The sequence below is a fragment of the Mya arenaria genome, chromosome 17 (assembly GCF_026914265.1).
Source record: "Mya arenaria isolate MELC-2E11 chromosome 17, ASM2691426v1".
Taxonomy (NCBI): domain Eukaryota; kingdom Metazoa; phylum Mollusca; class Bivalvia; order Myida; family Myidae; genus Mya; species Mya arenaria.
In genome coordinates this window covers 31,291,779-31,304,751 of record NC_069138.1, presented here as the reverse complement: position 1 = coordinate 31,304,751, position 12,973 = coordinate 31,291,779, and the positions used below count along the sequence as shown (strand labels likewise).

At 33.9% G+C, this 12,973-nt stretch overlaps 1 protein-coding gene across 9 annotated transcripts in view; it reads right to left on the bottom strand.

Annotated features, from left to right (window-relative positions):
• Positions 1–1,250: 1,250 nt before the first annotated feature.
• The window catches only part of LOC128223937 (uncharacterized), a 46,471-nt gene continuing 34,748 nt past the window's right edge, over positions 1,251–12,973 (bottom strand). For 3 of the 9 annotated variants that reach the window (XM_052933429.1, XM_052933433.1, XM_052933430.1), the window contains 4 exons: positions 10,978–11,025; positions 7,646–7,875; positions 5,471–5,615; positions 1,251–4,955 (listed from right to left, as the gene is read on the bottom strand). In XM_052933429.1, the coding sequence (XP_052789389.1) occupies positions 4,784–4,955; positions 5,471–5,615; positions 7,646–7,875; positions 10,978–11,025 (595 nt within the window). In that variant the 3' untranslated portion in view covers positions 1,251–4,783. Of the gene's footprint in view, positions 4,956–5,470; positions 5,616–7,645; positions 7,876–10,973; positions 11,026–12,174; positions 12,196–12,973 lie in introns of those variants that run through there. The other 6 variants (XM_052933431.1, XM_052933435.1, XM_052933432.1 and 3 more) reach the window with 5 other exon arrangements.

Below are 12,973 nucleotides of genomic sequence, written 5' to 3'. Positions count from 1 at the left end.
AAGCTGCATATCTGTACGTTCGTATTTGCTCCTGGACTTTTCGCTTTATAATGATCATGTATATTAAAGGCGCAAAATATAGGCTGATGTATTTTTGTTATTTTTTAATGCACTCTTAAATGTATGTTTAATTCATTTGACGGTTATAATATTAATAATAATAATTAAAATAATGATAATTATAATAATAAAGCATATATATATGCTTTGTGTAAGATGGGTAATATATATTATATTGCCATGGTTGCTATTATAAGAATGCATTGGTTTCTTAGAAAGTAATTAATTTGTTATTTAATTTAATTGGCAGTAAATGGATGCTCAGGAATAATCAGGTTGCTACGGTTGTCATTGGTTGCTAAGGAAGTCATGTGTTGCTATGAATGTAGATACATGTAGTTGCTAATGTTGTCATTTGTAGTTAAGGAAGTCATTGGTTGCTAAAAGTCATAGACTGCTTCGTAAATAATTGGTTGCTATGGATGAAGGTAGTTGCTAAGGAAGTCAATGGTTCATTGGTTGCTAAAAAAATCATTGGTTGTTAAGTAAATCAAAGGTTGCCAAGGAGTCCAATACTTGCCAAGGAAGTCACAGTTTGGTAAGAAAGTCATTGGTTGCTGAAGAGGCTATTGGTTACTTAAGATGAAGTGGTTGCTTAGTAAGTATTTGAAAAGGAAGTCATTGATTGCTAAGGAAGTCATTGGTTGCTAAGGAAGTCATTGGTTGCTAGGGAAGTCATTGATTGCTAAGGAAGTCATTGGTTGCTAAGGAAGTCATTGATTGCTAAGGAAGTCATTGGTTGCTAAGGAAGTCATTGATTGCTAAAGAAGTCATTGGTTGATATCGAAGTCATTAAATGCCTTTGATGTAGGTAGTTACTTACCACTACATGAGGCTACATACAAACTAACAAGGGTCTGGATCGTGTGATTTCAGAGATTTTCAAAGATTTAACTATATCATAAGTACATGCATATAGAAAACCTCGGACCCCCGGGCGTGGCCAGCTTTGACCCCAGGAATATACTTTAATAGTTTGGGTAAAAGGCCACTACATGAGATAACATATCAAATATCAATGGTCTGGGCCATGCGGTTTCAGAGAAGATTGTTAATGTTTTATAAAAGTAAATGGAAAAACCTAGGGTTGTGGCAGCTTCGACACAAGGGACACTTACTGGTAGTAGTGTTGGAATCACCTTGTCCTGGCTTTCTGTTATAATTAAAACGAAATAGAAATAAACAAATCAATAAATAAATGCTTTAATAAAGATGAGCAACATATAAATCATCACAGACATGTGTTTATCATATAAATGAAATAAACATATTCCTATAAAATCAAGGCCTTTTAAGAACATATTCCCATAAAGTTTGGATATGTAGAAATCGATACAAAACGGTTCTATATGCATAATGTTCAAATCTGTTTCCTTGCTCTTGAAACTGTATATTCAAGAAGACCTTTCTACTGCACGGCTACTAAACGCCAGCTCCGCTACTTATCGGTGGTGCAAAGAAAATGAGCTATTGACACTTCAGTGGTGCAGTTGTGCATTGTGTTACCTTCTACACACGTGTGCACCACAGAAATATTGACAGCTCATTTTCTTTGCACCATTGATAAGTGGTGTTGCTGGCATTTAGTAGCCGTGTATTGGTACTAAAACACACACATGTTTGAGAAACAACAATGACTACGAAGTATGTAAATCTCGAAAAATCTTTGAATGATATTAACAATGGCAATCTTATCTGAACCATCACTGCATATTCTAAATCTAATCAAACGTGTAAGTGACTTTTAGTCTTTTTTAAACAATGCCTTTTTAAAAAATAAAAAAAGAAGTATAATGATAATATATTATAAATAAAATAAATTGCTATGTACAAATGAAAAAAAATCCTTAAAAAATGAGTTCTGACATAAAAATATAAGTAGTAGACACATTGTGCTTAAAAAAATAACAATACAATTTCTCTTAAACGAACTTATGATGTGACTTAAACATTATTCTTAACATAAGTAATTATGAGGCAAAAAAAGGCTTCAATAATGACTCAAAAATAATAAATTGTTCTGAAGTACTTTTTTTGCTTTTGAATAAAAAAATCTAAACATTGATGGATGTTTTTAATCAACTTAATTCATGCAAAAATTCAATTTTAAAAGAGTAAATTCATATAAGATTTTAAATCATTTTGTTCTGTCGAGTGGTTAATTGAAATTGAGAAATGACTTAAGTGCTTTTGTTATAAAAGTGCTTGGATCTGAAATTCTTTGCTAAACAAACAACTTCTCAGTATTTCAGTATTTGGTATCCAACAGATAATTTTCAATTTGGCCTCTTTAAATGATTATCATATGGTCTAGAAAATGCAACCTTATTTAGAATACAACCTACATTTTCAGCCAATGAAATTGCAAATAAGCAGTTATTAAGTACTAGGCTTAATCATTACGAATTTCAACTTTCACTTGTGTTTAGAGGTCTGCCTACTGCCACTAATCCAATACACACACCCTGTGTATTCTATGTCAGTTAAATGAAGTAATATCATAATGATTAAGATGTCTAGTTTGCTCAGCTCATTCCGCCCATTCTTAATCATAAAGATTTTACTTCACATCATCAAACTATAACTTAATCTTTGCACATGTACTTCTTTTTCTGAAAAAAATGTATGCTACAATACAGGAATTGTTGAAAAGCATGACTGTAAAATACTGTCAAGGTATATCATCATTTCCTGATAATTTTTTCTATAACATTGCCCATCTTTAAATGTAAAAATGTTGCATATCTTTTGTATTGTAAACACAGCACAAAAAGGCATAAACAAAGATAGCACATATCTTTTAACAATAATAAAACATGTTCTTATATATATATATATATTACACAAACAGATCTGGTAAATTATGCACATAGCCTAAACGTATAGCAAAAAGGTTTATCATGGAATTCACAAATACAAACATTGGTATCACAGTAAATTGTAATACCAAACTATTTTTAACAAGACCATTACAGATATGGGTCATTTCGGCCCAGTTACATTTCCGCCTGGTCGATATTGGCCCCTTGATTTCACTCGGCCTGGTTCATATCAGCACAGTAACAAACTCAGCCTGGTCAACATTGGCCTACTTTTCTTTAGTATTTTATATTGTATTTCTATAAAAGAAAGAAAAAAAAATACATTTTATAAACTTTTTTTCTCAGAATTATTCACTAACAAAGAAATGGACTATAAAGCATACTCCAAGTACTAGAAAATACTCACGCAAATATGGGTAGATATGGGCATTAATTATATGCATTTATTTGGAAATAATATATGTTCCAAAACATGAAAAGTGCGGACTAAATTTTCTTATCAGTGATATAAACTGACATTCAATGCTTAATTTATACAATTTATTCAACAAAATTTATCGAAATAAAAAAGTTTCACCAGGCCAAAATAGACATGGCAAAAAATGTAAACTGGACTGAATTGACGTCATACCTTACAAACAATAGTAACATTCACAAAAAAACAACAGACCTAAGACAATACATTGAATAACTCAAGAAGTAAAATCCATATGGCTCCACAGTTGTTCTGGCAAGATGTACGTCAATTTCATTCAACCAAAAAAAATCATGTACTACACAATTTGTAATTTAAATCTTTACCAAGAATTGAAAAGATCATTTTATTTTTTCAGAATAAATATTGAGATACCGTAGTTATGTCACCACTAACCTCCTGATTGAAATTATAAACTGATGCTGAAGCGTTGGTGTATAAATTAAAAAACTCAGGTTGTTGGGGGCAGTAACTGTAACAAGATTCAGAGTTCAATAATTTATCAAACTAAATAAATGTCTATTGTTTTGGAAGGCAATGAAACAAAATGGAAAAAGCCACACTGTCATTGGCATTTTTCTGTGATATTAAGACAATGATGTACATGTTCTTGTATGTGTTTTTGTCTTTTAATTCTGTATTCAACTAAAATACTTACAACATAATAAAAAATACTCCATCGGAATATTCTAAAATCTACACAAACTAAGCACTAATTTAATTCACAATATTTCCTATTACGCAATTTGATGTGAAAATTTCATGACTTTAAACACAGCTGTCATATGTCCAATCCATTTTACAGCCACCTAAAAAAATGCCTTTGGGGCTGGGATGACCAGTAAAACTGCCGTAACACTAACATTTTGATCCATTTTGCTCGGCATCCTGAGTAGTACACTCTTTGTTTAAAGGGACTACACACCAGATGGTTCCAAATTTGGCCAATTTACTTGTTTAAAAATAGCGCATAATGGTTTCCCAGTTTATAGTGTGTATGTGTAGCATGTAAATTCATGTGATTATTACTGATTCATATACCGACGCTTTTTTAAAATTAACTAGGATTTACGTGGTAGCCGAACCCAGAACATTTTCGAAATGGAAAAATATGCAGAAAATTTGAAAGATACATGTGTCGTTAGCAACATCAGTAATCCGATCCAATGTGTTGTACACAATGATATCAATTTTATGTCAGCTTTTGTCAATTTCCGTTTTTTCATGCAGTTGTATCATCTGGTGTCTAGTCCCTTTAAAGCAACGTCTGAGCAAAATAACTATGCTTGGGACTCTGCTCAAGTTAATGAGGTATGTATGCATGCCCAACAATGCCTTTATGCAGATTCTATAATGAAACATTCTGCCGGTCTCTAAAGTCTCGAAAGTCTGAGTTACAGTTAAGCCTGCAAAATTGCTGTTAGCGCTATCTGACATTCTGCAGGGCTCCGAGGTCTGAGGAGCTGTTTAGGCCCCATGACTGTTGGAGAAGCATGGAGTCAGGCTCCCCTGTCCTGTGGGTCCCCATCCCAGGGGAACTGCCCAGCTTGTGAGCCTTTCCTGGGGACCCACTTAACCTTCGGCTCGCCCCTGCTCCACTGGAATTAGAATATTTTCACATTACTTGGTCGATTTTTGTGTTTAAACATTGCAAAAGAAACTGCCAGGAATAGTCCAAAAGCCACACATATATACATTGGGCATGGTTAGTGGCACAAAGCTAATAATTGATTTTAACATGTAAAATGTATTTTAAAATTTCATATTAAGATTTGAGCTTAAAGGGTCTTGTTCATGTTTTTATAAATTTGTGACCAAAATACCACGTACAATGATAAAACATGAAAAAAATCAAATAAGAGCACCATTATCAAAAATATTAAAAGTTAATTATTAAAATATGTGGCAGAAAATGCCCTATTTTGCAGAAAGCATTAGTAACACTATTGAATTTGAATTATTTTGGACTTAAACCTGCTAAAATCTTTCAAATAAGTGTCCGCTAGTTAATCATATAAACAGTAAGTAAAATATCTCAATTTGAACAAAGCTAAAAAAATCATGTCAAAATATTTGTGAGTCTCTTTAACCTTAAAACATAATAATAACTTACCGCTCCTTTGCTGGCAAGACAAGGTCCCTCCTGTTTTCCATGGGAATGTCGCTAGTGTTGGGCAGCGGTTGTGACTGGCGCATTTCCATCAGTGTGTGACTTCGGGTCATTGCCTCAAAACGTCGAAATGATACACTATTGGAAGCTAGAATGGACAGATATGTGTAAGTGGAAATAATAAGTGTTACTACCTCAATTTGTGGATATGATGGAAGGTAGAATATATAGATATGTGTAAGTGGAAATAATAAGTGTTACTACCTCAATTTGTGGATATGATGGAAGGTAGAATGGACAGATATGTGTAAGTGGAAATAATAAGTGTTACTACCTCAATTTGTGGATATGATGGAAGGTAGAATGAATAGATATGTGTAAGTGGAAATAATAAGTGTTACTACCTCAATTTGTGGATATGATGGAAGGTAGAATTAATAGATATGTGTAAGTGGAAATAATACGTGTTACTACCCCAATGTGTGGATATGATGGAAGGTAGAATGAATAGATATGTGTAAGTGGAAATAATAAGTGTTACTACCTCAATTTGTGGATATGATGAAAGGTAGAATGGACAGATATGTGTAAGTGGAAATAATAAGTGTTACTACCTCAATTTGTCAATATAACTGATGCTAGAATGGGCAGATTCATGTCTGTGGAAATTATTAGTATTACTACCTCAATTTGTCGATATGATGGAAGGTTGAATGGACAGTTAAATGTAAGCAGAAATTATTAGTATTACTACCTCAATTTGTTGATATGATTGGAGCATAATGGGCAGATACTTGTTAGTAAGGGAAAGATAAGAGTCAAATAACTATAAACGAAACAAGAGCCGTCGTAAGACAGCGTGCTCGACTACGCCGCTTTGACTTAGAATACAATAACGATGTAATAATACCAAGTTTGGTCTCTTTATGTCAAACCTAACTAAAATTATTTGATACATAAGGTGACTTTGATGCTGCCCTCCCACCAGCCCGCCCAAACAATGACCCAAGTCATTCAAATAACTTGATTTCCCATTATGAAAATGTGGTTTTTCCCATTATGAAAATGTGGTTAAGAATATACAAATATGCCTTTCAAAGGAAATAACTTGTATTTAGGCTTAAAACGGAGTAATGTTTCTTGTTGTAAGATGGTCGTAAATAATTTGAATTTTATTAAGTGCATTTAATGAACGGTAAAGAGTTTTTTTTTATTAAAATCCCAACTTGCCCTTAACTTTTAATTGCCTAAAACTTTAACCTAAGTCAATCAGGGGCCATAACTTGTATTAAGGATATGGAGTTATGTAACCTCATTGGGTGATGGTCCTGAACAATTGTGTGAAGTATTAAGTCAATTGAATGAAGGGTATAGAAGTTATTAAACAATATCCCAACCTGCCCTAAAACTTTAACCTAAGTTCCATAGTCAATCAGGGGCCATAATTTGTATAAAAGATAATATGGAGTTATCTAACCTCATTATGTGATGGCTCTGAACATCTGTGTGAAGTATTAAGTCAATTGAATGGATGGTATTGGAGTTTTAAGTGAAAATCCCAACTTGCCCTAAAACTTTAACCTGCCCTAAAACTTTAACCTAAGTCAATCAGGGGCCATAACCTGTATTTAGGATAATATGGAGTTATGTTACCACATTGTGGGATGGTCCTTAACAACTGTGTGAAGTATTAAGTCAATTGAACAAAGGATATAGAAGTTATTAATAAATATTCCAACTTGCTCTAAAACTTTAACTCAAGTTCCATAGTCAATCAGGGGCCATAATCTGTGTAAAGAATAATATGGAGTTATCTAACCTCATCATGTGATGGCCCTGAACAACTGTGTGAAGTATTAAGTCAATTGAATGTAGGGTATTGGACTTATAAGTGAAAATCCCAACTTGCCCTAAAACTTGAACCGGACGCCGACGCCGATGCCGACGCCGACGCTGGGGCGAGTAGTATAGCCCACCTATTCTTCGAATAATCGAGCTAAAAATGACATTCTTCTGAAAATAAACATATCTATATTCAGTTTTATTTTTGTAATAAACAAACCTTTGGTCATACTAAAGTAGATTTAGGATATGAGGATTTGCTGTCTGAGAGCATGATGAGTTCAAGAGATTACTTTTTTCACACGGCAATGTCTAATCATTGCACTGAGGTAATACCTGTAAGATCACCCATTAGCGTTGTGTTCATCCTCTGTAGCTGGCCCATTCCAAGATTAGATGGTTGTGTCCGTAACTGCATTGGGATGAACTTGTTTGCTAGTTTTGATGATGTATCAGGAATGTCAAGGTCGAACTGTCCGCTTTTTGCAGGCATTGCGACCTTCGCATTGGATGTCATCCTTGATGGCTGCAGTTTTTCCAGTGACCTTCTTCCTCCTATTGTAGGCCTTAAATGTCAAGACAGAAATTAAGGTATCTGATGAATACATAAACTCTTTGTTTTACCATGCCATTGGCCATAATATTAAATTTTGATGCTTGGCGATCCCATGCAAGTTTGGTATCAATACATAACAAGGTATTGCTCACTGATGACAAAAACATAAATAAATGGTGGAAAATACGTAAAGGATTCAGCTATTGCAGATTGTTCTTCATTTCACCTGAACAGGGATATTTAGCGACCTATTTTGTAATGCGGTCAAAACCCATTGACTTGATATAGCTTGGCTTGTTTTCTGTGACAGCTCAAACTTTAAGTTATGGACAGTTTTTTTACTCTATGTAAGCATTCCGGCTAGGCTCGATATTCGCAGGGCTCGTAAGTATTGTGGTCGGTCCCTTGGATAATCAAGCCAATGGGTTTTGACTTTATTTCAAGGTCAAAAAAGCTTATCTGTAATGTTGTTTTAGGATTGATTTTTATATGACTTCTTTTTCTTCACATAAAATCCTTTCAAATAATACCAAAATATTATGGGGTGACCAGACATCAAAAATGTTCAAACTCAATTTTTATTCATTTTACTGACATACAAAAGTGTTTTAAATATATTAACTTGTGTACTAGATCTTAAAGAAATATTAATTATGGAAAAAGAATCTCTTTGACATCAAAGTTAGAACCACTAAACGTAAATACAAAATAATTAGCTGCAAAGAATGGTATTAAATGATGTGATAAGTTTAATAAATATTTCAATGTTTAAGTATTGTTACTTTAAAATACATGCACACATGTATACTTGTAGAACATTCGATCCGTAACATACATATTCTCACCATATAATCAGGGCAATTAGGTTAAGAGCTGTTCAAAGCGCCCATACTTTGAAATAACACGAGCCTCCAGAGTGAAGACATACACTCATGATGATATGTATTTATATGACATAACATAATAAATGTTAAATCCAGAGTTATGAGCCTTCTGTATAATACATCCATTACATGTGTATATTGTCTCTGGCAACATCTGTACCAAGTTTCATCTAAATATCTTTAATGGTCTTTTAGTAATGGCCTAGGTTAAAGATTTGCACGATGATGATGCCAATGACACCATGGCTATGACAATACCTCAGAGTTGTTATGACTGGTTCAAAAGAGTATAAATCTATATTAACTTTGAAGTTTCTCAGTCCTGACTTAAAAATGTCTATCAACCTGTTAACATAACCTGAGTCATACTTTTGTCGATTTTTATCCAAACTAGAGCTGTCACAGGAGTGACGAATACTCCCAAATGCCGCCTGGACACAGGAATGGCAAACCATTCCTTTGAAAAGAGGCCATAACTCCAAAGTTACTGCACACTGCATCTTCTTTATTCATGCATGTATTGTTTTATTTAAATCTGTTGAGTAATTTAGAAGTTACACTGCTGACAAGAAAAACTAGCTGATGCTCTAGCTAATCTCTTCTGGAATAAGACATCTAGAGCATTCACGAGCTTTTCTTCCAACATGATCATCATCAAATTTTACAAGTACATATTTGGGCTTGAATGCATCCTTATCCACCTGGAAATAAATCTCGGGACTGTTCCTGTAGCCGAATTAACAAGTCCATCTGACAGGTCAATATTTGTAGTAAGCACTACTGTGGCAAATATGCCATACTTAAGTTCTGCTGGTATTCCACTGGCATCTGGTTCAAATGAAGCATGCTGGATTTGTTTTGTTTGTTCATCTTTCCAAGTGTCAATTACTTTTTAGGTAAATATTTGCTCATTTAATTTTTGGAACTATCAAACTTGACCTGTATCTTCTGAACTTACACCTGTGTACCAAAAAATGTTCAAATCTGTCAAGCCTTTCATGAGTTATCGTCCGGAAACCATTTTTCTATTTTTAGTAACAGTGACCTTGACCCCACCAGCCCCAATATCGAACTTGATCTGTATCTTCTTATGTTACACCTGTGTACCAAAAAATTTTCAAATCCGTTTAGCCTTTCATGAGTTATCGTCTGGAAACCGTTTTTCTTTTTTAGTAACAGTGACCTTGACCTTGGCCCCACCAGCCCCAATATCGAACTTGACCTGTATCTTCTGATGTTACACCTGTGTACCAAATTTTTTTCAAATCTGTCAAGCCTTTCATGAGTTATCGTGCGGAAACCGTTTTTCTATTTTTAGTAACAGTGACCTTGACCTTGGCCCCACCAGCCCCAATATCGAACTTGACCTGTATCTTCTGATGTTACACCTGTATACTAAATTTTTTTTAAATCTGTCAAGCCTTTCATGAGTTATCGTCCGGAAACCATGAAAACCGACCGACCGACCGACCGACAAGCTCACTAACTTGATCTGTATCTTCTGATGTTACACCTGTGTACCAAAAAATGTTCAAATCTGTCAAGCCTTTCATGAGTTATCGTCCGGGAAACGTTTTTCTATTTTTAGTAACAGTGACCTTGATCTTGGCCCCACCAGCCCCAATATCGAACTTGACCTGTATCTTCTGATGTTACACTTGTGTATCAAAAAATTTTCAAATCTGTCTAGCCTTTCATGAGTTATCGTCCGGAAACCATGAAAACTGACCGACCGACCGACCGACAAGCTCACTCCTAGATACCCCCTCAAACTTCGTTTGTGGGGGTATAATAACTGTTTCAATCCTTGAGGTTAACTTCTATGAGGTTAATTGAGACCCTGAGATTTATATCTATAAGACTTACTTGGAGCCTGAGGTTAACATCTATGAGACTTACTGGAAGCCTGAGGTTAACATCTATGAGACTAATTGAGACTCTAAGGTTAATATCTATGATACTTATCGGGACCCTGAGGTTAACATCTATGAGACTTATTGCGACCCTGAGGTTAACATCTATGAGACCTATTTGGATCCTGAGGTTAACATCTATGAGATTAATTTGGTTGACTTTGACTTTATCCCAGCAGATTAAGTCCCAGCGATTTGTTATTCATCTACAAGAACACTTTGAATTACAATTACTCATTTAATTAATAAGCTAATTAGTTTCAATTAATAAGAAAACAAATGTCAGTTGTACGTCTACATATAGCATGTACCAGCCTTGAATCATCTTCCCGGCGAACTACAAACGGCTTGATAGGTTTGTATCTACAATATCATGTGCAGCATTTGATATAATTTTAATATTGTGATGAAATTGCTTGCATTAAATAACATAGCAGTGGTGATCTAGTCAGATGGAAATAATACTAAATGTGCAAATTGTTTTATATAATCATCATAAAATTTGATTGCTCTTGTCAATAAATTGTGATACAAAAACATATGTGTGCATGGCATTTTTGCAAGGTGATTTAAATTCTTAAGCATTTAAGCTATTAAAAAAGCATATGTTTTTTTGTAAATGAATTTAATGCATAAGATTTGTGCAATAATATTAATCTGGCCTTCGGAAAAAATCCATATATAAAATCAAATACCTTAGCACTGAAAAGAAAACAATTATACTTAAACCTTCAGTGAAATAATCTACGAGTTCAGCTATTTCAGGAAAATGCAAGGCAGCCATTTAAAGGTTTGTATGACAAAAGTCGTCTGATTAAAGTGGCTTAAATTTATTAAAATTGGACTGGGGTTTAAGAACAAGGGAGGTAACTGTATTTTCTAAATGTTAAAATTTGAGTTGTCTTTTTTGGACAAAACTTTTGAAGCCTCATAAATCAGGACTCACAAATTAGCTAGCTCTCTGATAGTACCATAAACCTTAATGTTTAACTCGAATGCCTGGTTATCCCATACAATTCTAGTATCATTTGAAAGGTTGATTTGTCATAACCAGTTTGTAAAGTAAACTAATGACAGTTTTTATATTTGCTTTTGATTACAAGTGAAATCGGACATAATTGACAATTTTTTCAACTTTTGGATAAATGTTTACATTTCAGTAGTCAGCAAACAAAACCCTTACTAATGATAACAAAATAATATGGGATCAGCAGGCATCCAAAACTCACATATTCATGGGTCAGATTCAGAAGTAATTTCTCAACTTTTTTTCCGCATATTTAATGGGATAAATCTTTCTTTCTTTTCAAAAGCACTAATAATTCGAATGAATATTTGAAATGCAGGCATTTATTTCATAATTGTTTCATTTCTACATTTTTTATCAGATTGCTTGTTTCCCTGGATTGGAAATTCATAATTTAAAATAGCCAATAAATTGCTTAGCCTTGCTTTTTCCTTCGAAGAGTGAAAATGCTACAAAGAAGTAAGTTGATAAACATTATAATATACCTTGGGTCTGCTGAATATGACCTAAAAGTGTTCATTGTTTATAATATTGAAAAGAAAGATATAATTTTATCTAAAAGTTTGCACAAAATACATCACCTAGTTATACGACTGCACGCATCACAACTACATAATACTTAATATAGAAATTGCAAAGAGTGTTTGATCCTTAAGGAAATGAAATTTGCATATTAATTATGTTTTAAGCATTAAATGTGTTACATACATGCCATATTTTGAAAACCCTTTCGAAAACCACAGTATTTTGACATTAATAGCCCTGGGATTTGGTTCAGTAACCGGGGGATATTGACATTAGCTGAGGATATTTTTAAAGCATCTAAATAACATGCCAAAATCTCATACATGCTGGGCGGGACACCGGGGGATGGATTCTAAATTCTGAAGGATTCCCCCCCCCTTACCTTACTGGGGTACATGGCATGTATTACATTAGGAAAATGAAAAAAAAAGTACAATGAAAATTTAATTTTATTTAAAAGCCTAATCTAATTCTTGTCCTGTCAAAACACAATTAATTTGTTACTATGTTAACCATTAAACGTAATTAACATTACATAATAGTTAGTGTTTATTTTGGTCTTCTTAATGATCAAGTTGGTCAGCTGGGTGCAGCCTGGCACAGGCTCATCGTCTAGAAAACCAAAAACAAATGCCAACTTTCTTAGTGTTCAGTGCCAAATGCTGCACAAATGCCTTTATTTTAGTCAGTGCATATGCACAAGCTCCCCTGAATTACTCACTTAATACAACCAATTAAACAAATTAATGATTTGGCTGT